Source organism: Phoenix dactylifera, chromosome 7 (assembly GCF_051530095.1).
Source record: "Phoenix dactylifera cultivar Ajwa chromosome 7, Ajwa_hap1_PhDact_Kaust_v1.1, whole genome shotgun sequence".
NCBI classification, from domain to species: domain Eukaryota; kingdom Viridiplantae; phylum Streptophyta; class Magnoliopsida; order Arecales; family Arecaceae; genus Phoenix; species Phoenix dactylifera.
Window position 1 is genome coordinate 2,974,437 of NC_143196.1, and position 27,014 is coordinate 3,001,450.

The window sequence follows — 27,014 nt, forward strand, 5'->3', positions numbered from 1 at the left end:
GTCGGGCCGGGCCGGGCCGGGCCGAGTGCACTGATCGGCTTTAGGGCCTCCCGACCCGACTTGTTCGGGGTAAGCGGGTCGGGCGCGGACTGAAGAAAACCACATCAGGCTAAGGTCGCTGCGCCTCATTTGATCTCGTATATCTGTCATTCTACTTATTACTTACAATCGCCATGTCCAACTGCCACGTGGAGTATACTCAGATGGGACCCACAACTAACAGAGTGAAGAGAGTCGAATACGCACACTCGCTGTTCGGCGCCATCCATCCGAACTCTGGGTCCAGTTCCGGGCCTCCGGAGTCCGGAATCCGGATCCCCATCGCCCCCAAATCCCAATCTCGTTCGCTCCCCGAGTTCTAGAGGCGAAGGTGGGGGCGCTTCAGAACGAAGAGGTCCGCTGTTGGAATCGGAGGAGCCTCAGAGAAGGAAATCGGGAGACGGGTTGACTCAAATGTAGCACCGCCGTGAGTTCTCCTTTTATTAAGCCCTCTGTTTTTAGATTAGTTTAAGTTCCATCTAAGAGTAAAAATTCGTTTTTGAGCTGGATTTTTGGCTGTTTCGGAGGAATTTAGTGGTAAAAAGACCATTTTCAATGGATTTTCTGAGTTATTGAGCTGGAATTTTTTTTGATTTCGTACTTCAATTTATTTTACCAAAGTGCAAGAATTGGTAATCGATTAAATCTAGGTTTAGAACTTTTCTTAGTTGCGTCCGTGCTAATTCTCGCATCGAGTACTGGAGATTTCTTTTTATTCTTTAAACAATTGGTTAAAAGTTTCTCTTGTGGTGGCTGGTTTGGTATGTGTTCATTTTTTTGATATGGATAAGAAGTAGTTAAAACTTTGATGTTAGGTTTGCAGGCAAGGTCAGATGGTTTTGATAGCTTACATGTTTTAAGCTACAAACTAAAATAGAGAAATGTAAGTGTGATGCAATAATGGACTGGTTTTAGTTAAAACATATTTATTGACTTATTACTTCTTAGGTCATGTGATTCTTATTACGTTTTCTTTTTGCTTCCTTGTCAACGATTTTATATATTGTTTGAATTTTGCGAGTTGGCATGACTAAACATTAAAATGCTGATTTCCGGTGATTTTGTATGACCTTCTAAAGAAATGCTAATTATCGATCTTAAGCTATAGGTCATCCAAGCAAGCATGACAAAAATAAAGGAAAGGGCATCTGGCTTGACAATGAGGTCAGCTTTCGAGATGCATAAGTATTTGTTTTTGCAGTAATGCTGAATAATTCGTCACAAGTGAGATGCCATAGATTAACCATATTCAGCAAAAAGAAATGCGAAAAGGAAAAAAGAGTGGTCAACTTAGAGCCTGCTGACATGCAGTGGTCTGTGCAACTTAGGAGCATAAGATTTAATCACATGGCAGGGATATTAATTATATAAAATGAACAATAGAGGTTGGACAAAACATTGCGTAACCTCAATATAAAAATGTTATGGTTGAGAGGGACAATTTGGCATGTTTAAACTTTAAAAGATAAATTGAGAAAAGGGGAGAAAGATGTTTTCATCTATGAGATGGTATTCCCTGGCCATAAAGATTTTAGACAAAATAGATTTAGGTTAGGAGGATAACTGTATGGATAAGGAAGAAATTTATAAAGAAGATATATAACATGCAACTTGCATAAAGTTCCATAGAGACATTATCAATAAAGTAATCGTCAGCAGATCAGATATCAATAAACCAAAAACTTTTTTGGTCTAACAGACATCATATCTATTTTTAGAATCAGATAAGATATGTTGTTTCATAAGAAATAAAGGAAACAAATTTCAGATAAACTCAACGTTTGCTTGCCTGGAAGTGTTAGTATTATAGTTAGAGCAAGTAAAATAGGTGATCTTTAATTAGACGACATTCCAGTTGCCATCTCAAAGATGATATCAAACTGAAGAGCGGGAAAGCATGATAACACAGGAATTACTAAAAATTTATTTTTCACTAGAAACTTCAGAGGGAAATACACTGGCTAACAGATGTTGTTAGCATCAAATTTATCTGCATGGAAACCTTTATACTTTTATTTTTCTTTTTAAATTCTCTTTGCAAGAAATCAAATGAGCATTTCCAATAGAAGGTAAAATAAAGGACTGATTCAATGCTTGCTATTTGGCCTCATTAAGTAATCCAAACAGTTTGTAATGTGCCAATTATTACATAGAAGGCACTATCACATATTCACTTCACAGACAGGTGTATACTAAAACACTTAGTTATTCATGGATTATGGTACTCTTGTTATTTGGCTTCATGTAGACAGTTAATGTGAAATGGAATGTTAAAATGAGTGCAAAACTTGAAGATATCAGACAACACATTCTTTGAAATATTGTATGTCAAGATTTTCCCTCCTGTTTTAATTATTGTAATAGATTCATATATATATATATATATATATATATATATATATATATAATATTGTACCTTACTGCTCAAAATGTAACGTGTACATAAATATGTTTATTATGTGTGTGTCTGTGTATTTGTGTTGGGATTGCTAGCGGTTTTCTTATAAAATTATATTTGTATGTGTCTATAATGTAGTTGAGAAAAATCTGTTGGAAGATTTTTGATATCCGCTTGCTTGTAAAATTTTTTTTGATACTGATGTTCTGTGGATATAGATTTTGCAGATTTCTTTACAGAGGCACTCTATGTTCTTCTAGTTTTCTCAATAGCTCAGTGATTCTGCTCTACCGTGCACTTTTCTAGCTTGAAAATCTGCACAAAGCACAAAAGTTAATAGAGTTCATCTGGTTGTCCTGTAAAAGAGAAATGGTACTGATAGGGATGATGTAAACTGCTTCGAACCAAATACTGTAACACCACCAGAGTTTAAGAAAATTATATTCTTTCCACTTTACAAACATCTGTTCTCTACCATGGTTGGACTGCTCTAGAGACTGCAGAGGGACTAGACTTTACAGGAAGGCTTTTGTTTGAAGGTATGATTTGAACTCATGAAAAACAATTATGACTGTTTAACTGGCAAGGAAGGAACCTTATTGTTTCTACATTCTGACATGGATCAGAGTGCCAATCCATGCCAACAGTGCTGAACTGCACTGGGCTGGTGCTGGTAAGTGGCATGCATGCATTTATCGAGCAGGGTATAACACCGTATCAAACTGTACATTGAACCATGCCTGTCCTGTAAGGATTAATTCAGCTTGATACTGCTCAGTTCTGAGCCAAAAGGGGTCGAGATCCCCTTTTCTTCTGTTTTTTTATCTGCATTTAAAATGTGCCAGCATGGCTGACCACATGCTGTCCCTTCAACTGGATGGCACCATCCTTGCCACCAACACTTAAATCCTTCATTTCCATCCTTCTGTTCTGGAATTTTCTTTCCCCTCTATATATCTTCCACAAATAATTCTAATGTATCTAAATTTGTATTTCTTCATGTAGCTCTTCTATTCTTAAATTTTCCACCTTTCACATAGAGCTTTTCTTGTTTAAGTTCTAGTTATTTTTCTCTTGCTACATTGTTAACTTTGATTTTATGCTTGCATGCATGCATCAATTGTTAGGTTGATGTTTTTAACATGCCGTGTTTTCCAATTATTTTTTCTTGTTCGTTAACTCTGTCTCTACAAGATCTGTTTATCCAGTGTCGGCACAGAAATATCAACCTGATATTTTTAACTTGTTATTGGCGACAATACTTTCTGCTTACCTACTTATACATGCCACTGAATCTACTAATCAGCTAATTTCTAAAGGTTCTGAGTGCATTGCAGGTATAAGCATTATCATCTCCCTGTGATGCTTTTAGGCACCATTTTGCTATTGTTCTTGATTATTTTTTTATTTATTGATGTTTCTCTATGAATTGCAGAACTAGGTTTACTCCATAACAAGTGTTTTTCAGCCTTCGTAAATTTCATGAAGTCTGAAGTTTGTGTCAAGTTTTAGAGGTGCTAAGCAAGGGAATAAGACTATTAGGATATGAAGAGGTCACTTCAACTGTCAGCCTATTTAATTGAAAGCTTTTAGCTGCACGCAGTTCAGCTATCTGCGCAGACTGTGGGAAATGCTTCTATATCTTTACTCTTGTTATTTAAGGAAAATTATTTTTTAAGCGGTGTACTTTCAAAAGAGAGATTAGTATCAGAGGCCCCAATCAAACCAGTGTCACAGAGGAATTCTCCTGCTGATTTACTTGTTTTCATGTCCATGTTCCAGAATTTTGATTCTGGACTCACCTAGGAAATTGCTAAAGATTCCTCCAGAAAGGACAAGACATGACACAACGACACCAAGATTTCAAAATTCAGTTTTGGTTTCAATCCGCCTGGTAGACTTTTAAAGTTTTAATATTGGTGGTTTTTGGACAAAAAAATCAGAAAAAATGAAAAAAAAAGAAAATGAAATAAAATAAATCAGGGCAAGTTACCTCACATCATTTCATTGTGTTTTAAGTTATCTTGGGTCAATATTTGTATAGTTCGTTTAGTTTTAAGCTGAAAGTAAATTGTGTTAAAGCTTAAAGTATTAAGTATTTCACATTAGCATGCTAATCTATTAATGGCCTGCTTGGTGGTATAATTTTTATATTTTCGTTTCCCAATAAATTGATGCAATATCACATTGGAGATTGTTGATGGAGATAACATTTGCACTGAACTTTTGCTATTCCTTGCTTTTATTTTCACTTTTTCTGAAAGCAATAAATCTTTGCTGCCAAAATCCTGAAAGGTTTGACAAACAATTTACGAAACAAGAGGGTTTTATCATACATATTTGTTCAGTCTAGTTCAGTTTTCTTCTCGGACTTCTAACAAAAAAAATCAGAAAAGAAAAGCAATACCAAACAGGCTCTAAAATACCAAGTGCCATATGTTATTTGTATAATGAATCCCAGCACCGAGAAACCTTAGAATTCCTTTTGGTTTGTTTTAGTTTGCTCACTTTGGTTTTGTCATATGTTCATTTTTGAAGTCAAGCAACTTCTGATTTGTTGTAGATATCCAACGATACTATGACTCTGAAGGACAATTCTTCGAGTGCTACAGATGAAGCTTCTTCCGCATCAGAAAATGAGGTGACATGGAATCAGAAACTAGTAAATTTGGCACAGCAAGCATCGGTATATGGGGTAGCTGCTGGCTACTGCTTATCGGCATCACTCCTTTCCATAATCAACAAATGGGCAGTCACAAAATTTCCGTACCCAGGTGCTTTGACTGCCTTGCAATATTTCACCAGTGCATTTGGAGTTCTAACATGCGGATGGCTGAAACTTGTGCACCACGACCCCCTTGACATCAAGACCATGTTGAAGTTCTTACCTGCTGCTATCATCTTCTACCTCTCTCTCTTCACAAATAGTGAACTACTACTCCATGCCAACGTGGATACTTTCATTGTGTTCCGTTCTGCTGTTCCAATATTTGTAGCCATTGGAGAGACACTCTACCTGAAGCAGCCATTGCCTTCGCTTCGGACATGGATTTCCCTTGCTACAATCTTTGGAGGCAGTGTGATCTATGTCCTGACCGATTACCAATTCACTGTGACTGCGTATAGTTGGGCTTTAGCCTATCTTGCAAGCATGTCGATAGATTTCGTATATATTAAGCATGTCGTCATGACCATAGGGCTTAACACATGGGGCCTGGTGCTCTACAACAACCTGGAAGCACTGATGCTGTTTCCCCTGGAGCTGCTTATAATGGGAGAGCTGAAGCAGATAAAGCATGAGATCTCTGATGAATCTGACTGGTACTCCATCAGCGTGGTTTTGCCTGTGGCTCTGTCATGCTTGTTCGGTTTATCCATATCCTTCTTTGGGTTCTCTTGCAGACGGGTAATCTCAGCAACAGGCTTCACGGTGCTTGGAATCGTGAACAAGCTTCTGACTGTTGTGATAAATTTGGTCATATGGGATAAGCATTCCACCCTGGTGGGAACAATTGGTCTGTTAATATGCATGTCTGGTGGCGTCCTCTACCAGCAGTCTACCACCAGGGCCAAGGCAACCAACAACGAAACCAAGGCCCCAGTTGATGATGAGGAGCAGCAGCAATTGCTGGAAATGCAAAAGATGGAGACCGATTCAACTGAAAAACATGTTTCAGAAGACCCAAAATGAGGCTTACCGTTAACTTTTTGGTATTTGGAGGGCACTGTTCATAGGTAATCATCGATTTCAGTATTCCTTTGATGTTAATCTGCACCAAGAAGTAAGGGTGACACAAGGGAGTTTCATGCAGGATGCACTTCCAATACGGTGAAAATCATGATAGGTAAAAGGTGGAAATCCCAAATTGTTTGGGGGATACCAATGTACGCATACCCCCTTTATTTGTTACAAGTGGTTCTTTTAGCAGACAAAGATTATTTCTTTCAATTTTTCTCATGATTATATTAGACAGTGACTCTGTATCATTTTTTCCAATAAAAAGCAATTATTCTGCTTACTAGAAACTAATCTGATTCTGTAAATAATATGCACAAAAGAAATTGTTTTCTGAAAGTTCAAAGGTGATGCAAGAATGCATATTGTTATACATCTATAGGGTATTTGTCCAAGTCACCTCTCAATCTTGTGTTTGTATATGTCTTAATCATTGACAGGGATGTTGGGGCCAAGAGGGGCTTCCAGTCACATCTTCCAACAAGGCAAGATGGTCAAAATATATAAAACCTTGCACTAGATAGTAACATTATAGCTTTTGGTTAGTTTTATGGCAGTGAACTGTTGTTTGTTGTTATCCAACATCTGAATTTGATCAAGGTGTTTATTAAGGTGGTGAACTCTGATCATGAACTATATTTTTTTTAAAAAAAAAAAAATCACATCATTTAACTTTTTTTTGGAAAAAATGGATTATTTAGTCATGTTTCTTAATCTATTTTTACCTGGAAACAATTGAATTTTTACATGTGTGCATGCATACTGATACAATCAAGTGGCACTATTGTCTTGTTAGTGTCGTTGGTTATCCTGACATACTGAGACTCCATAAACCTTTGTAGATATTACAGGGATTTGATGATTGATAGCTCTATCACAAATGCAAAACTTTGCCAAACAAGATGGAAGGCCAAAATGTTCGAACTGTCCAAAAAAAATTGGCTAGATGGGAAACCAATGCTTGAACATGTGTTCGACTGAGCGAAGGAAACCCAAGTGGTGACCCACGGATCCATCATCCAAGATGGTGCACACCACACTCAATAGACAATTTAGGTGTTAAAAATCAAATTTGAATATTGAACGAGTAAAATTCATCCACAACTTGCACATAATAGATGGCAAAATGGAAGGAAAAAAATGTGGATAGGGCAATCAACTAGTTCGAAGGATACATAATTAAGCGTTCTAGTGCATTGCTCAAGAAACAAAAAATGTTCCAATACTAAAGTTAATGGAACAAACTAATTCACTAGCATCATCCAAAATATTTTGAATATTCTAAATTATATAATTGAAAATATAAAAAATGAATCATAAATTAAGCTTTTTTATTAGTAGTAATTGTGCTACAGTATAGTGGTTGCATCCCTCCTCACATTGAAGGAGGTTTCGGATTTGAGCTTTAGAGAATATTTTCTGAGATTTTTTTGTTATAATTTTTTTTTCTTTTTGGGTTTCTACTCTGCATCATTCTAGTAGTGTTTCTCCCTACCGTGATTCTTTTTACAGAAATTAAAAAAAAAAAACAAAATCCAGAATGTGAAGGTTCATGGAGGTACAGCCATGCAACAAAAGATGATTGCTCATGAAACCATGCAAGAGCACAATATTTAAGATTGCAAGGGCAATGTAATGTGAAAATGAGATAAAATAGATTTATTAATTGGCTGGTGATGGCAATTCAATTGTCATTGCATAAGAATCTGTTGCAAGGTAACCCACGTGAAAAGTAGGAAGATCCATGACAAGTGAAGAGCATGTGTCTTTACTAAATTGTGAGACTCCATGCTGGAGTAAAGGATCTAGTTCATTTGATATACACAGCTCATAGCCAATTATTCTTGATGGTGCATGTAACAGTCTAGAACTTCATCCAAAATGATTAACCAAAAGGTATTATTTGAGTTCTTTGATATTATATAAGTATTCAAGATCTATCCAGTAAATAACTAATATAAAACTAAATACACGTCTGCACGGATCCTCACAGTGCAACTGTTAATAAAAAAAGGAATAGGAGAAGATTATTATATTATTATTATCATTATCATTATTATTGTTGTTGTTCTTCTTCTTCATTTATTGTTCAGCTATGCAACTTCTCTATAAATTTTTTAATCTTATTTAATATTTATAGTTAATATATATTGGGAAGCTACACAAATTACAAAGTGTCATTGCCATTTTTCTGATTTAAAAAGGGGCCAAAAAAAGGGTTATATGATTTTCAAATTACATATAACCCCTCTACGTTTTTCTTATTTTGGCTAGCACCAAAGTCCGGCGCTTTTATCTTCATAAACCTCAACTGCATATTGATTTTTACAATTGGGTTACAATAAAATGTTTTCTATTAAAATATTTTTATGATGATTACTATATTGCACCACATTGAACAAAATTTAAGTACTGAGTGAGCATTATTTGCACCCAAAACATAGTTAATTGCATATAAGTGTTCGACCATGTGCAACAATTTCTTCATCAACCAACTAAAATTTGTTACATATCGCATTTAAACTTGCATAAAAATTGACGTATTTGTGCAATAATTTTTTTTGCCAAATAATAGCTTTCCAATTTTTTTGCATGAAAAAATAATCCTAGCACTCCAATTTTCCAATGATGCTATCACGAAAGAAGACAGGAATCAGCACAGTACTTTTTAGCGGACCGCATCACCCAGCCAATGCTTTATTGAGCACTGTTTTGCGGTAAGAGTTTGGCAAAAAAAAAAAAAAATGTCAGAATGGCCTCTCAAAAGGAAAAAGAATGAAAAGGAAACTCAGAATGCTTTTAACGCCCACTGGCAAGTAAAAGAATAGTGAAAAAAATAGGCAACACACAGTTTGCAGAAAATGGATGATCCACCTGTCGAGTCCCTAGGGTGATGTCTCACGGTCCCCGACATATGAAGCATCCATATCATCAGCCATTTCACAATGATTCATTACATGTATTAACACAAAAAAAAAACCATAAACAAAGTAGAAACAAAGTTCTGACAATATGGAAACAGAATTAGGGAAACATTCCTCGAAAGGACAGACTAATAGCAATGTTTCTTGTCACAGAACCAGTCACTTGGTCAAGCAAAGCCCCCACCAAAAACATTTCCCACATGAAGCTATATAATACATAATAAGAGTTTTTACCGACTACGATTTGCAAATATTGTCCTTTTTGAACAACTGCTCAATAGCAATAACATTTTCTGACATTCTCGCGGTTGTAAACAGCAAGAATACCATCAGTTGCCACCCCCACCAAACAGGTAGCCGAGGGAAGAACCACCACCGGGAGCAGAATGCACCTTTGTCGAAGGTCGTTCCTGCACAAGAAGAGATTCAGAACCATACCTCCCAAAGAGCAAGAAGAAAATAGCATGCAGCAAAAATAAACATCACTGTTGCCAGTGCCGCCTAAGAAGGAATTATATGATGCACAAGTTACTTTAAAAGGATCAATAGAGTCATGACAGTGTAAGATGGAATATTGTCTGGAGATGTCTCATATCAAAAGGACTGTAGTGTGCAAAAGCATGAATAATAATAAGACAGAGGACTAACATCCACAAGTAAGGCATTAGTGCTCCAAAGTATTTTCGTCATGCAATATGGCAAGGGAGCCTTAAACGTAACAACCAAAGGAAACTACAATTGTATCTGGATCTTGGCATTGATAAAACAAGATGCAACCACATGTAAATTGGAGATATTCACATCTCTGAAATCTTAGAACTCCTTTTTCTTCTGAATGTATGATACAGATGGCTAACTGGGAGTTTTGGTTAAGGTTTTGTAGAATAAGGAAAGCACTTCATCATTGGCAAATTTACGGACGGTAATGGACTAAAGTCTTTTGATTTAATATCAATATTAATATGAGAATTAACACTTAAGTCATCAAAACTTTACAACCAATTCTAGAACAGTATAAAGGTAATAACCCAACATCATTATCAGTCACAGGTGAGTACCTTTTAGTACCTTTGTGTAGAAAACTAAAATCTGAATTTTCCATTACTATTATAAAGCATCAGCTGTGAGCCGCACACAAGGAAAAGAATGGGTAAGAAGAGACAGCACATATATATATATATATATATATATATATATATATATATATATATATTTATATTTTACATACTCAAATATATCCTTACAAATTATATTTGAAGCATAAAATTATGAGAGATATTTCCCTAGGAAAAGGCAAAGGCAAGAATTCAACCCAAGGAGGATATAAGTCAGGAAGTCATAGCTGGATGTCATCAAAGTCTTGGTAGGTGGATAACATAAGTCTTCGGAAGAACAGCTTGCTTACCATCACACATATAGAATATTTAAAAAATGTTAAACTACATAATAGTACATTAGTATTATACAATTTAAACTACATAATAGTACATTAGTATTATACAAAAATATAGCCAATTGAGCCTGTGAATCGTACCGTAATGAAATTGCCGCTGTTCTGCCCATCTGCTCGGAAGTAGTTGTTTGCTTGGGCTCCTTGGATCCCTGCCGGAATCTGCTTGCTGTTGTCAACTGGTGGTGGAGGAGCCGGCTTCTGAGCTGGCTCAGCAGCAGGTTTGGGAGCCTCACCACTCCCAAACAGGTAGCCCAAAGAACTCTGGCCGCCTCCACTGCTGACTCCACGACCCATTCTTCTACAGTTGACAAGCCAATATAGTAACAAACTTTCAGAAGTCACAAGTTAAATACATGTGTAACAAATTCCAAGAGACTTACCATAAAAAAGGACAGATATAAGAATAGCACGTCTGCAGTGAAGCTTTTTTTAACTTTCTATTGAAGAAAAGCCATCAAAACACAGACAAATAATATGCCAATACAATTCAGAAGTTGTGTTTTTAAGTTCATTAGGGATCCAGCTCAACAGCTCAGCTAAATCAGCCATACTTTGTGAGTTAATACACATCACTGCTACAGTGTATATAACCCACAGAGAAATAAAAGTCACTGAAGGATCTTAAGATATTTTATACTCCGAAAGCTATTTCTGATGCTCGGTGGACAATCCTCAGGCTTTGTAAGAAAAAGGGCAATATCAACACAATTAGTCTCGATGACAAGCAGTTTAGTCTTGTTTCACAACTCACTTTAGAGGGCACCTAAACTCTAATGGCCTACTCTACAACCAAACAAAAGCTCTAATGGCCTAAAGAACTCGATTAAATCTTAGGGTTCTTACTATCCTGCTTGCTGTTAATGGTCAACATTGTCCTCCAGAACTGTTAATGGTCAAGAATGTCTGCAATGAATCAGAATCATAATATAGAAAAAAATAGGATAAACAAGCAGAGTGACCTTGTCAGAACTTATACACTATCAGTTCCACCATGAATCCAACTAACTTTCATCATATTAGGCAGTCAATTGCAGTGTCAATGCTCTTCCAGGATTACAGTGCAGTTTATGAATAGGTAATATGACTGCATCCATTTTTCAACTGGCTCTCTGCAACTAAATATGTTAAACAAGATAGTGTAGCATTCAATAAACAAAATTATGAGAGCAAGTTTGATCATCTAATGTCAGTTCTATTGATCATTCTTTACACTTCATCAAAGGTTCCATAACAACAAAAACCAAACCTCTTCACTTAACTACCATATTTTTTTTTCATAGACAATCCATCAAAATTCCTAAAGTCCACCTCTCTTCTCACCCAAAAACACAAACATGAGCCCTTAAGAGCCTGTGTATCTTGATCTTCAGCACAATATTAAGAAACCAGCCACAACAGAGAGATGTTTAAAGTTGAAATCAGCCAGCAATTTGTTGGGCATCCAAAGAGATTACAACATCTATTGAGCTTGTCTTTTTTTTTTTGTTTCTTTCACACGGGAACTCCCATGATATTAGCATTATGTCCATGTCCAGCCATGTTTGATTGAAACCCTGACTAAAGTAAGCAATACTCACTTGAAAGGTTGCACAAAGCAACAAATGGTGATATTGATAACAACAACTGGTGGAATGATTAATAGCCAGCAATATCTTCCTTACCAGTCACAGATGAAATTGTGGTAATGTTGGTTGTACATATGGATGATGAGTTAGTTATCTAATCCGAGGATTGATGAACCAACTATAAAAGAGGATTGGGTTCATTATACCACTAAACTATGCTTTAAAACTAGAAAATATGAGTTTTCTTGTTCAATTCAATTTGTGGCTGTGAATTACTATTAATATGATAAAAGAGAAAAGTCATACATCTCCAAATGTTCGAATCCCCATAAAGTGAATAACTTACATGAACCAGCAAAGGAAGCAAACTCATAGCATTCCTTACCACTAAGCTTATTCCCAAGACAAAGGCATCAAACCAATCATTTCTCTTAGAACTTGATTGGTTCACAGAAAGAGAAGAGGGGAAAAGTGTGGTCAACGGAAAAATGGAGAAATGCCTCGTGTTTGGTTTGAGTTTTCAAAGAAGAAAAATGAGAAAGTAGCTTTTCCTTCGAAATAAGATTTCCACATTTATAGGAAAGAAAAACTTATATGGGATATGCAAAAGTCCAATTCCCACCAACTGAAAATTGGGGTAAATTTTTTTTCAAAAGTGCCCTTAAGCTTTTAGATAGAATGTGGGTAAGGTTTTTCGCTTTATTAAAAGGTATAACAAATATTTTACACAACTTTCTAGAAAGTCAATGCTCGACCAAACATAAAATACTTTGGAATGCGTCATTTTCTCGTGGCCAACCAAACATGCAAAAACCACTTTCCCAGGCATCAGCTTCCTAAGAAAAATATCAGAGAGAGAAAATTCTTCCCGCGGACCAAACAAGTCTACATACAGGCCTCTCTAAAGAGTTACAAAATCTATGATTGCTGTCCATCCAGGTGGGGATTAACATGCCATATTCCAGACATCCGTGGCTGATTTTGAAGTTAAAAGCAAACATCCTAATTACAGATGAAGAGTAAACCCCGTCTACACATGATATAGCAATAACTCTTATAGTCTCCTTCCGGCAAATCATACAATCTCTTGAAACCTGACTTCCAAAGTCACCTGCTTAGCAAGACAAGGTTCGCTTCTTTGATCCTCTGATGCCAATATCTATGATGATTTATAGAGTTTCAGGATCACTGCCTCTTATTTGGCTGATAGCATCCCAATTCACAAGCATAATCCAGTAAACATATAACCAACAATAGTATTACATCAGGTCATGCCAAAAATAAAAAAAGAAAAAAAGAAAAGGAAAATCCTAATAAAATCCTAACGCCTTGTACAAGCAGTCCCTTTTCAGATCTATTCTTTTTAACTATCCCATAACCTCCACCAATTCCAAATCTCACTTTTCACATTTTCCTACTAACAATTCCATCCTCCCAAAGAAATCAATTCAGGATAACATCTATATATTAACGTAACCAAACCCCCACTTCCACTCCTCTAATCAATTCTACTCCTCCCAAAAAAGAAATAAAATTTGTCTTATTATACATATTATTTTTCATAACATGTGGTTGTAAGGCTGCACTAGAATTCTAAATTTGAAATCATTTCCAAAATTTATCACCTTCACGATTCTGTACTCCCGCATCAAGTTTTCAAACCAAAAAACAGCAGTGACGGAAAACAGGAAAACAAGAAAAAGCATTCCTAAACAGTAGATGATAGTAAACACGACCATGTCAATGCCGCGGAAGCGACAAAGAAAAAGAAAACCATACCAAAGAAAACCCACACCAACAGAATTTGAAACTCAGATCTCAACACCACAGCCCCCAATCCTTATAAAGGCAAAGAAGACCAAAATCAAGAGGCAAGAATCCGAAATCCGCCATCAAAACAACAATCCACTTCAAATACTTCAGGAGAACGCCAGATCGGGGGAAAGTAGCATCCAAAAAGCGGGAATAGCCCGCAACCGGTCGCGATCGAAACAGAAACCCTAACAAATCCACACTTCTAGGACTCTCTCATCGAGATCTGACGGGAAATCGCAACAGAAATGCGGAACAAGGCAAAATGTAGGCGCGAAAAGCGTAGATCTAGAGTTAGGGTTTCATACCTCTCAGTCTTCGGATCCGATCCGGAGAGTGGGGAGAGGCCGGGGAAGGAATGGGAACCCAAGCGGAGGCATGGCGTTCTTTTTCCCAGTATATATAGTGGTCGAGGCCAAAACATTAAAAAATGAAGCAGATGAAATTATGGAGGAGGGAAAAATAAGTCATTAAAAAAATAAGAGAAAAGACAGGAGCTGAGGTGGCGGTATTTTTTTAATAGTTTGGACGGAGTCAAAAGGGCGCCCACGTCTATCCGTCGGTTGAAATATTATTGAGAACCGCATACATGTTTTGTAGAATCTGCACGTGCCAGACACGTGACAAAAAAATTAACTTAATGAAATATGATCAGGATATGCCTTTTTATTTTTGTTTTCATTTTTTATTTTATTTTTTTGATTATAGTGGATTTTACAAGTTAGAGATAAGGATATGCACCTGTTACGTTGCTAATTTAACTCTAATGTTTTAATTAAAATAATAATTATTTAAAAATATTAATGTTTGAGGTAGTATTGGTTTGGGTAATGTTTTAAAAGTTAAGGAAACCAAAAAAAAAAGAATGGCAGGTTGTATTGAAAAATTAATGATAATATTTAGTTATACCTCTAAAGTTTAGCAATTATAATATATGTTTTTTTTTCCTTGCCAATGAGGGCCGAAGCTTTTGAGTTTTACCATGAAACCTCTCCTGATTGAATTAGTCGATCAAAGTTCTCATGGATCGAAACCTAAAAAATATTTTTTTAATAAAATGAGTAAAAAAGAAATCATCAAAATTGGTTGTTATCTATCATTATTTGAATATTATAATAGATAAATTTTCATGCTGTTGAACAAGGATCGTATATGATACACCTTGGAATCAATCTTTATTGACAAGATAAATCGATCAATGAAAGTTCGTTACCTAGTCACAAGTTAACCATTCAAAACTTGCCACGTGGCTGACTCAAAAGACGCGTAGAGAGTGCTTGATATTTTAAACTCTTCATTCAGCTGGCAATAGCTCAATCGTAATCACCGACTGTTTCCAAACAAATACGATATCCGACCAATCTCTATGGCTAAAAAACACGAACATAATTTGCTAGCAAGATATACAGATTATTTATTTTTAGACTCTCTTGTGCTGTCATCCACTATTGTCAAGTCTCCTTCTATTTTATAAGAGCTAAGTTTGACTTAGGCATCGAAGAATCTTCTGTTAAACATGCTTCGATAAGTGGAATACACAACTTAGTTTTTATAAAAATATTAGGTGAGACTAATCACTCCAGAATCTTTAATCATGGAATACATAACAAAGGCTATCTAAATATATGAAAATACAAACTCAAGGAAAAGTTCAACCCCATTTAGTCAAATGCTGGATCATGAGTATGCGCAGAGTTTTATGCGGTCGTTTGGATGGGACGTTCCTCGGCAAAGAGGGCGTCGCATGTGGGCGTGCGCGGGGACCGCCGTTGTGTAGCTGTCTTGCGGTTGGTATATCCGTCGGCGATATAAGCCGTCCAATGGGACGACGTCCCAAAAAAAAAAAAAAAAAAACGTGTACCATCTTCTATATTCGTGTCTGTAGCATCAAATGAACGGTCAAAATATTATGATAGGCCTGACGTGACGTTCTAAGATCCCAAAATTTAAGTTCCATCGATCTTGACCGTTGGATTCATGGCCCCCAATCATTAGTTCTATATAATCACGTATACTTGCATACTAAATTATATACCAATTCCATAGGCTACGGCAAGACTAAGTTTAATTAGTAAACAAAGTTGCATGGCAAGAATACCATCATGTGATAGACGATAGAGAGGAACGTGGCAACCATAATTGAAGAATACCCCAAAAAGCAAGGGAGAAAGCGACTTTTTTTTTTGTTTTGAAGGAATTTGAAGAGTAGTTGGGTGCCACCAACTGGAGGGTGCTTTGAAGGCTAAAAGTTGTGAGGTTGGTGATGCACGCCCTTTCCAGCAAAGCAATGTTGTTATCTTTTGACCATAGTTTTTGCAACGTATGATCTTAATTAGAGCATAATTGTGTTAACTAAGTGCAAGAATTTTAGGGGTACGATCATGAATAGGGCATTAAGAGTCTTAAAATTATTAGCTAATCTACTATTGGGTGCCAGATATCACAACCACTTGCACATGTAGATGAGTATATTTAAGTGCGATGGAGGCTAGTGAACAAAAATTGCACAATTAAGAGGTGAATAAAAGAAGGTTAAATGTAGATAACAATTTTTGGAGAGGAATCTATCATGCTTTCTGACCAAAAATATTGACAATGATTATTTTTTTTTGTTCAAATGGTAGCTTGAGCTGTTGAAGGACATGTACGCACAATTCGCAAAAAGTGAGGTTTGTTTATTACTAATCATAAACTTATTTCACTTGAATCAGAGTTGCCATGGGCATAATGAACCATTTTCATGCTAAAATTTAATTCTCAACTTTCAGAATCTGGACAAGCATCAAAAGAACAGGAGTCTGATAATTCTTCCCCACTTATGAATACTAGAATTTTTCTGTGTGCACAGGAAAGATCAAACCTACTCATATCCTCTATTCGGATGTTTTAAAGTAACAGTTATTTTTTTTCCCTCTCTCTACTCAAAATCTCCAAGCAACCTGAAGATATGAACAAACATCGACATTACCGCGTGATGATTTCCAAGTTCTAGCAGTTCATAAATCATTTATCCTATCTTTTCATTGTTTGGTTCTCCAATGATTAGATTATATAAGTTTTCTTACTTTAGATGGGCATACTTCAGAATCCTCTTCTAACCTATATATGCCATGACAAAAACATAATGACATCATAAATAGCAGTTTATCCAACAAGCCAAAAATTGTTCATTCTAAAATCACAGAAACAAACACATACCTGTGAGTACATCACATCCTGGGAAGAAACAAGATGTGATGGAATGGCTAAAAGAACCTACTTTCCTAGCTGTCAGCAGGCACCAACAACCACCATTCTAGAAACTCAGTTGCCATATATTGGGACATTGATGTCACACTCTTTTGTATGAATTTATCAGGTAAACAGAAATATGTTCTAATTTTACATACAAACCATGCTTTCTGTATGTAAGACTGTTGGATCACAAGTAGCTCACTTTACTTGAGGTGGGAGGATCTTTGATATCTCAACCAAGAGCTTGTTCAAAGCTTGGGGCTTCGAGAAGAATGGGGAATGATCAGAGCCTTTTAGCCTGAAAACCCTTTCCGGGGGATTGGCGCTACACATGCTCTGCTGGAGAGAAAGGGGTATGGCGTTGTCCTCGGCGGTCTCTATGTAGAATCTCCTTACTGAGCCATGGTTCTCATCTGTGAGCGAGAGTTTCTCCAGCACTGGAGCAAAGGGAATAGGCCTCATAGAAACTAAAGCTAAGGCAACATCCTTCAAGAAAGAATGAAGAGTGTTCAAAGAAGTCAATGGAAGAATTCCTCCGATCAAAGTAATTCTAAGCAAGATTGAAATTTCCTGTACTGCTCACAGCCTCACAAAAACAAAGATTGGCACATACCTTGGCAGGACTTTGGTTAAACAGCAATTCTTTCAATGACGCCTTGTCAAGATCAATAGCTGTCGGCGTGTGGTCATTTCCATTTGCATAAACAAAAATTTGAGTCTGACGCATTAGATCATTTGTATCTTCCTGCAGCACCCAATACAGTTAGAAGTTAAATTAAATGATTTCCAAAAGAAAAACAAACACCACAAGAATCCACAGGACAAATATTCTGAGTAAGTGAATAAATTGGGTGATTGCTTGGATCATGATTTAAGTCTGGGGTAATGCAACCCAGCAAAACTATAAATTAGAATCAATCTTCTAATTTTGATTTTTTTATATTTGGGTACCAACACACTATGATTTCATGGATGTCTTTGAAATTCCATACCAAATCCCCCAGAGCACTTTGTCATCTGCACTAATCATTATTTGAGCAAAATTCAGAAATAGGAACTCAAAATACCCATCTATTTTTCCCCAGGACTAGTTTTTGTGAGATATTTTCATTTTATTGAATTTGTATCCATATTACAAGGATGGATGGAAACCTGTTGTGAGAACATAGAAAGAGTACTCTGCCCACTCGTAAGCATGGCAGCACAAAGGAAAACAGCTTTAGCAATCTTAGAAGGAAACATTTCCATAGCATATGATATACAAGCACCACCAAAATCATGTCCCACCAAAATCACCTGCAGAATGTAAACCCAAAAATAAGTTTCAAATCAGCATTCATGGGGAATAAATCTAACAATGGTTTCACTAGTACAAAATCTAGGAATGCAACAACATCTTACAAGGCATTTCATGAGAATATCTAACTTCCCTGCTTCATCTTTTATAAAGTCTATCTAGGCTCATTCAAATAAAGTTTTCAGAGAGGATTTTCTTCGAACATCCTTTCCCAACATCTCGTGCTTCTAATAAGAATTAGAACCAGACATTGTAGGCAAAACTAATCATGGCCAAATCAAACCAACATATTATGCAAGCAACTCTATCCCTATTGGTGGTTTTAAACTCCAGATTTGGATGGCTGGGATAACTTTGCTAGCAATTTGTTAACACCTCTTTAGACTACAATATTTGCATGCTTTCACAACATTAGCAGTATTCAATGAAGAAAAAGAAAACAAGATATTATAAAATCAAAATAAGTCCTGAGTTCCAGTAGTTAGAAGGCTGGTATAATTTCTCCGTCTCTTAAAGCCACAAGGTTCACATAATTTTCACGACAGAAGCTATATATGAATAAGGATAAGAAAATGAAATATTACGAAATAATCTTTTGATATCTTAATGTCAATGTAAAATTAGTTAAGTCCTAAAAAGTAATATCAAATGACAGTGCAACAATTATGATTACCAAGCAGCACAAGATATCCTAACAGAAGAGTCATCCTTAAATGCAATTAATGGATTCTAAGAGTCATTTTCAACTTGACCTTTTTCCCTTTTTGTCTAGAATCTTTCCAAGATTAGTGGGGGGCCATAGAAGGCACGCCCAAGTTATAATAATTAGGCTTTCCTAACAGCTGAGTGCCAATTCAGAGAGCTAATGCTAAGTTGAAAGTTGGTCACAATAATGTGATCAATTTTGCACCTTTATCTAAAAATTTGACCACACATTGATAGGATAAAGCTTGTTCTAAAGGTTAACCTGCAAAATAATTTGCTAATTGTAGCACTGTGAATACATGAATCTAGGGTTAAACCAACCAAAGACTAGCTGATTTTATATAGACAAAATATATTAAATACTAAATAGCTTTCTTTACCAAAAAAACATTCTCTCCTTAACAAAAGTAGATCTCAAAGCGCATTGATGAAAGCCTACTTCAGAGCATCTCAATATTTTCCGTATGCAATGTTATGGTCTATCAAAATCGTTACCTTTCTCAGAAATGATAAAACTTAGAGAACACATATGACATATATACATGCACCTATTGCTTATTTTCATGACAGTAATGTTTCATAACTTGTTCCAATTGATAATATAATCATACGTTCCAAGTGTGCATGTTAAGAATGGTTGTTCAATGAGGAGGCACCAACTCCTTAGAATAATAAGTTAGGTCCAAGTCCTCCACGAGGATGGTGAATGATACATACATTCATGCCTTTGTCTATGAAACACCTTTGTTGCATTAAAGATAGAACAGCACAAGGATTTATTAAAAGTTTTAAAAAAGGACAGGAAAAAATACTGCAGTTATTCAACCAAACATTCAATATTGACCTTAGAGATATAATTTAAACAATACACAGTCAATATTTTGTCGGCGCCTTATGAATGCAATCTGCATACATAACCATAGCCAGCTGATATCACAGTTTTTTAGGATGGCTTTATGTATTTTGTTGTCACAAAAATTGCCCTCTTAAGAGAATAGTCAATGCAGCGTCATTTAGAAGTGGCAACTGATGTCACTATACCAACTAAGTGATTTCTTTATTAAGCAAAGCATTCTAAACTCATCATACCTTATGATATAGACTATAGAGATGCAAGATAGTTTATGAAAATGAGACGAGAACAAACCTTCTCTCCATTGCCAAGTGTTTCAAGAAAACTAGTAAGCGGCTGTACATATTCAGGAAGACCTGTGATTTTGTTTGTATCAAAAGAATGAATTCCAGAACCTGTGAGATCTATAGCATTGACTTTAAATCCACTGTCTTCCAAAAGTGCTATGGTTTTGTACCAGCACCAAGCACCAAAACCACCTCCATGAACAAGAACAAAATGGCTGGTCTCCAAATTGTCAATCTTCAAATCCTGCTTCATAAGAAGATAAATAAGTTCTTTGGAAGTCAAGATAAGAAAATTGAAGAATAAAGAGAGGAGAAATTTATGAATAGTTCATTACTTCATTACATCTTTACTTTATCGTATGACATCCTGTTTCCTTATTCTTTTCAGCAGTGGTGGTGGTGATTCAGGAGTCTGTCTAGATGGGGCTAGCTCACCTCTTTTTCTTTCAAATAAAAAATAGGGAGAATTTCCATATTATCTACATGTTAGAAAAAGGTACCTCAGTGTTTTATCATGAAGAGAGACAAGGATTAACTACCCAGGAAAAGATTTCTATTGTCAAGCATCATGAATGATAACATTATAAAACCTCAATTAGCCTCGTGAAAATCTATTAGAAAAGGATGAGGCAGGAAGCCCAAGCAGTAGAGAAAGATCCTTCTGGGTCAAGTATAGTGAACATCTACATCTAACATGTACTAAAAGGAGAAAAAGAAGGCCATTTCAGATGGTGAACAATAAAGACTTACTCTGCATGATTGGTCTATATTCTTGTGGATATTTAATGCTACAGTGAAATGTGGTTGTCTATCAACAATAAGCTGTTCAAGTGAACAACAGAATCATATGACTTCAATAATTCTGAGCACACAAAAAGAACAGTGAATATGGCTCTGCTTGTACAAGTAGCTAAAAGGACCACAAGATTAAATGTCCACAATATGTAAGAGATCACCAAAAAAATGAAACACTTCAAATTAGATGCAAAAACATGCTTTAAAAGAAAATAAACGTAAATAAATCAGAATTAAAGCATAATTACGTAAAAAGTGGCAAAAGGGTAACACGGAATGGTTGTATGAACAGTGAGATAGATAAGTAATGGACTTATTCTCACTGCTGCAAAATCAAGAGAGAAGGTTGAAAGCCCTTAAAATAAAATAAAAAAAGAGCAACAGAAAGCCTTCAGCCTGAATGGACCCTCCGCTTCATTGTAGTAAATAAATTAATGTAAAATCAGTAAGTATACGTTAGCAGGGCGTCAACATCCTTTAACAGTAAAAATTAATGAAAGCCATGTAGAAATGTGATTAGACTTGCAAACATTGTATGAAAATCCAATACTTAGAAAAATAAAAAAATAAAAGGAAAGGTCTCTCCAAACTAAAAAGTGTATGCTATCCTATTATCAATACTTGTCTTTTAAAAACAAAAGACAAAAAAGTGATAGAATTTACTTGCATTCTATTTCCCTTGAGAGATCTAAGTAGTAAACTTACTCTAAAAAACAGAAGGCAACAAAACTACTGCACCTGAAAAAGAGAGTGACAAGATTACCCTCACATTTTACAATAAAGCATTTGAGACTAAAAATAATGAGAATTCCCAGTTTCTAAAGAAAGTGAGAAAGACATTGGAGCCAACCGAAACTATGACAAGTTAGACTGTTTTTTTTACAAACATTAAAAGATAAGTAACAGACTTTGAAAGAGTCATCAGCAGTCTAGAATTAATGCTGACTAACATCTCACCAGACAGTTGCATCTCAGACAAAACTTGGCTATGTACTTGGGTCAAAATATCGGATTCAATTATATGTCACTGTTTGACTATTAATTAGCAATTAAAAAACTAACAAGAATGTATCTATCAATCAATTAGCTAAACTACAGAAAATATAATGCACAAGATTCTCTGCAATAGCAAAATGGGCTGTCTTCTAATGCAATAATGCAGTCTTCATAAAAATAGAAAGTCCATGCCAAGTAGCATGCGGCAAGCAAATACTCATAAGACTAACCTACTCGTGAAACCTGTTGAAGCTCATTTTCCATATTATACTCCACAATATTTCTGCAAGCTGCCTCCCTACCCTTCTCTAACTATGAACTCTTCCGCCGGCCAATACTAGTTATGAAAAATTAAATAAAAGATATTCCAAATTGTATCATTTAACATGCCTTTTCAAACAGGGGTAAGTTAAGGTATGCGGTAGTAATCAGCCCGATCCCCGAGAAAATAAACAAAACAAAGGAATGCCAATCCTAGAATTTAGTTCAAAAGACAGTGATAAAAGACAGCAGACCAAAAAAAGGAAATCTCTCTCTCTCTCTCTCTCTCTCTCTAATTATAATAATGCTTCAAAACTACAGCAAAATCATATTTTTACTTCAATTAGAATTCAGGACTAACAAAAACAAAACTTTTTCGACCAAAAAAAAATCAAAATTTATCATCTGTTGATAAGGAGAATAGAGAATTGGGGGCAACGCATTCAGCTCACCTGATTGACCAGTTGCTGGAGCTGGACGACCGGATCGGTGAGCGACCTTGCCCGGGAGCTCGAGCTCCTCGGAAGCGCCGGCTTCTTCTGCCCGTGGCCCGTGTACCGCAGCGATGACGACCGGTCGAAGGGCAAGGCCCCGCCGTTCTGCTGAGAGAGCAGCGCCGCCGCCGCCGCCAGGGCCTGCTCGTGGATCAGGGCCTCCTCGGCCCGCTCCCTCCTCCCCGAACGCCCCTTGCTCCACCGCTCGCTCGACCCGATCCCACAGGCTCCCGCGGGCGGGGCGTTCACGGCCGACCGCCGTCGGGGCGCCCGTGGCCGTTTGGTCTCCTCCGCGGCAGAGAAGCAGGAGACCAGCGCTCCCATCGCCTCCGCATGAGCCAAGGGAAGGGAAAAGTAGAGCACAAATAGGGTTTTTCAGGGTAAATTTGAGTCCTCTTTTTTGCGGTTTCTTGGTCTCGTCTTCTTCCGCTCGGAGACTTCAGCGGAAGAAAAGAAATGAATGGGGTTTCAACGGAGACTTATTTATACGGTTTACGGAAGGCAAATGCCTGTGGAAGTTTTAACCTCAAAATTACCACCGCCACGTTTTTCTCGCTCGAACGGCATGCTATGTGCGGTCGTGCGCATAGATATTTATATGCGAGATAATGTTTCACCGTGGATTTTGTCGTGTGGGAGATATAAACGGCATACCGATCATAGCATACGAAATGTATATGCGCACAAACCAAAGCTGGAATTTAGCCTTGTCCCGGGAACTACCGGCACATCAAGATGCGAACAAAAATTACCTCTTGCGTGCACGAGAATATCGATACGAGGCTGGCTTCTATCTTATCATATTTTCTACGGCATCCAGTTTAAAGAGAAGACTCAAAAGTCTAATCTAGAAGAAATTTTTTTTACTGACAAAGTCCATCAACCTTATAATTTAAAAACATAAAAAAGGAAAAAATTGCACACATTAAAGAGGCCTTTTGTCCGCATTCCCTATTCTTCTTTATGAGGCTTTTTTTTTTTTTTTCCCCAGTCTGCGAATCTTCTTTTTTATGAAGGTGTTTAGAATAGCGTGTCCATTAATATACGTTATATAATATTTATTAGTATGAACTATATACTCAACTGATACATATCTATCAAAATAGTCATCTAACATTTTAATATGTACCTCTATATAAATCGATACATAGTTTCTAGAATATGGTGTTCATCTAGAGTTGAAAATGGATCGGATATGAATCAGATATTGATATATCCATATTTGTATCCATATTATTCAATAAATACAAATACCATAATTGTTTTAAACGGATATGAATATGAATTAAATGTTAAGTATATCCATATTTGTTATAAATGAATACGGATACGAATCGGATATTAAACATATCCATATTTTCTTATCCAAATAAGAATATAAACCGGATACTTTTTTGGATATTAATCAAATTTAAGCAAAATTCAATAATGAAAACTAACAATAAAAATATGATCATTAAAAAAAGATTCAATTAGAAAAATATAATTTTAATAAGTATTTATTAATAATAATAACTAACAATTTTATAAAAGATATACCACTCAAAATTGCTTATCACCGAAGTAGACGACATTTATGGTGCCTCCAAGGCATCTTACGGCTATAGCTAGTTGCAATTGCGGGCGAGAATTAAAAAATAGATAGGACTTTCGAAATCCTAGTTGCTTGAAGACAATGAAGAAGAAAGAGGGACGAAATAAATGAACAAGAGGTTTGAGCCTTTCAGGCATATGGGGTGATTCGAAAGATTTTATTCAAATAAGATATTCCGTATTTGGGTTACTATCTTAAGTGATGGTCATCTGATATCTAGATTTTTTTTTTAGTTTAGGTTTAGTTAATCACTTAATTGGTTCTTTGATTTAACTTAATGAATATCCGAATTCGGATCTGAATCTAAAAATATCATGTGTATCTGTATCTGTAAGATTTTGAACTGACTATTTGAATCCATATCCGGATCCCATCGGACCAAAAAAACAGTATCCAAATCCAATCCAAATCAGATGCAGAAATAAATATAGTCGGATATAATCCGACCTGCTTTCAGTCCTATATTCACCAGTACACAATACATAGCCAGATCATATATACTCATTGGTTTTCATATGCATACTGTAAGTTTTTTTGATACATACCAAGTAATGATCCAATACACAGTAAATTGATATATAGTTTCCAGAATATGGTATTCATCATTGCATAGTATATAGCCAAGGTAATACATATTTAGCAAAATAGTCATCCAGCATTCTAATATACATTTTCAAATAAATCGATATACAGTTTCCAAAACATGGTATTCACCAGTATACATCATATAGCCAAGTGATACACACCTAGCAAAATAGTCATCCATTATTTTAGTACACACCTCAAGATAAATTGATACACAATTTTCAGAATATGGTGTTTGCCAGTAAACAGTACATGACCGAATGTTACACACTCATCGGCTTTCTGATATATAGTATAAACTTTTTTGATTCTAAAATTAAGAGAGGGGTTTGAGAAGGAGAAAGAGACTTAGGGAGGAGAAGGAAGGCCTCGCATATGGGAGAAATGGCTTGATGAGGTAAAGGACGGACGAAGATAGACCTGACAAGAAAATAGAAAGAATGTGGGCGGACGACCTCGCTTTACGTGCATAAATTCTTTCTCTTTTTTTAAGGTTTGGGACTGACAGACTCTGCTAGTACTAGAAGTTCCATCCTGATTTGACTTTTAGGTTTTCTTTTTAAGATAGGCATTAAAGAAAAATGACAAAATAGAAAGCCTGCCTCTGGTGGGTGCACCAGAGAATTTTTGTTCCGAAGTCGCCGAACCACTAAGACGTTGTTAAGAGCACTGCCACAATAATATGGAAATCTCACACAAAAGACCCCATAGATCATGTGTAACTTTTCTGCAAGATCTATCACCAATAAATAGTACCTAATGGTCAAGTGGAACACACCGGGCCTGTAATATTTTTGGCAAGAGATTTGTTTGTTACTTTGCTACCTTAGCATTTCGTTACTTTTTATGGTAAATTGGATAAATTAAACCATGCAAGAATAAACATATTCGTGGGAGTTAGCAAACAAAATATTTAACATTGAAATAGGAAGATTTGTCGAAGAACTGACACGTAGTGCAAGCATAATTAGCCATCTAAAATGTCATCCAATCAGCTTCTCTATTAGCTTCTCTGTAAACATATAGAAGGGGTTGGAATCTAATGACATCAGTATTTAGTTATGTTCAGATACATCTGAGAAGGATAGGTCATATCAGGATGGTATTCTTGCGTCACTTTGGCTCTGCTGCATCTTATGCATGGGTTTATATCTATTCTTGCAAGCTGGTTATTATTGGATTCAGAGTTTACAAGCCAAATTTTCTGAAGTGGCTTGAGGTTGCATGATTTTTTTGAACCGAACAAGCTCACTCGGTGACCAAAGAAGACTCCATTTATGAGCAACCTGGTTTATTTGTAGCCGGGAGAAGAGGGCATTCTGCTTCAACTTAGCCGGGAGAAGAGGGCATTCTGCTTCAACCTCAGTATGAAATAAATAACAATAGTACTAGATCTAGTTTTGAAACTAAAGAAGTTAGTCTATAGCAATAGTAGATCAGATGCAAAAAAGCTAAAACAATCAAACAAGTTTGAAAACAGCTTCATGGGATGTGGACGAGCACCTAAAGGGACAACTTCTTAGTCATAGTTTCCTACCTAGAGAGGCAACCATCAAGGGACAAGTTGCTTTTAATTTTCCAATAGCTCATCATACCAAGAAGGAACTCTAAAGGAGGTGCACATCCTCTACATTAAGCCAGCTTTTTTTTTGCTTTACTGGTGAGAGAAAAGAAAAGTCCAACCATAAAAGATGGTAGCCAAGAAACTTTTATAACTAGCAAACACATTGCCTACTTCAACTACCATGTTGAATGAAGAGGTTAGGACAAAAGAACACAAGAAATTATATATTTCACATGGGAAAGGGAGAAGGTCGTTGGGAACTACCATCTATAGGTGGAGTTATTGAAGACAATGAAGTCATGGAGGAACCGCTATTTTCTCAATCATTTTTCAGAATTGCATCTCCCATAACCATACCATAAACTAACAGCATATTGTATATAATCACATGTCCTCATTCAAATATTAGAGCCTTCGTCTCG

General features: G+C 36.3%; 3 protein-coding genes across 12 annotated transcripts; 1 reads left to right on the forward strand and 2 right to left on the reverse strand.

Annotated features, from left to right (window-relative positions):
• The first annotated feature begins 253 nt into the window (after nt 1-253).
• LOC103722079 (GDP-mannose transporter GONST3-like) lies at nt 254-6,463 on the forward strand. 9 transcript variants are annotated; one of them, XM_089924165.1, is made up of 4 exons: nt 340-466; nt 2,656-3,110; nt 5,001-6,172; nt 6,250-6,463. In XM_089924165.1, the coding sequence occupies exons 2-3, from the start codon at nt 3,075-3,077 to the stop codon at nt 6,126-6,128; spliced, it is 1,164 nt and encodes a 387-aa protein (XP_089780291.1). In that variant the 5' UTR covers nt 340-466; nt 2,656-3,074; the 3' UTR covers nt 6,129-6,172; nt 6,250-6,463. The 9 variants fall into 9 exon arrangements, with proteins under 9 accessions (XP_038983479.3, XP_038983480.3, XP_008810740.4 ...); XM_089924167.1 differs by having other exon boundaries at nt 2,656-2,976; XM_039127551.3 differs by having other exon boundaries at nt 254-466; nt 2,656-2,976; nt 5,001-6,463.
• Nucleotides 6,464-9,155: 2,692 nt separating this feature from the next.
• LOC103722080 (protein SPIRAL1-like 1) lies at nt 9,156-14,382 on the reverse strand. Of its 2 annotated transcripts, none has more exons than XM_008812521.6 (3): nt 14,236-14,382; nt 10,632-10,848; nt 9,156-9,507 (listed from the first exon to the last, which is right to left on the reverse strand). In XM_008812521.6, the coding sequence occupies exons 1-3, from the start codon at nt 14,349-14,351 to the stop codon at nt 9,427-9,429; spliced, it is 414 nt and encodes a 137-aa protein (XP_008810743.3). In that variant the 5' UTR covers nt 14,352-14,382; the 3' UTR covers nt 9,156-9,426. The 2 variants fall into 2 exon arrangements, with proteins under 2 accessions (XP_008810743.3, XP_008810744.1); XM_008812522.6 differs by having other exon boundaries at nt 10,632-10,845; nt 14,236-14,344.
• A 2,675-nt stretch (nt 14,383-17,057) lies between these two features.
• LOC103722081 (putative methylesterase 11, chloroplastic) lies at nt 17,058-23,297 on the reverse strand. Its single transcript, XM_008812523.5, has 5 exons — nt 22,808-23,297; nt 20,311-20,547; nt 18,314-18,457; nt 17,775-17,906; nt 17,058-17,647 (listed from the first exon to the last, which is right to left on the reverse strand). The coding sequence occupies exons 1-5, from the start codon at nt 23,171-23,173 to the stop codon at nt 17,360-17,362; spliced, it is 1,167 nt and encodes a 388-aa protein (XP_008810745.1). The 5' UTR covers nt 23,174-23,297; the 3' UTR covers nt 17,058-17,359.
• Nucleotides 23,298-27,014: the final 3,717 nt, after the last annotated feature.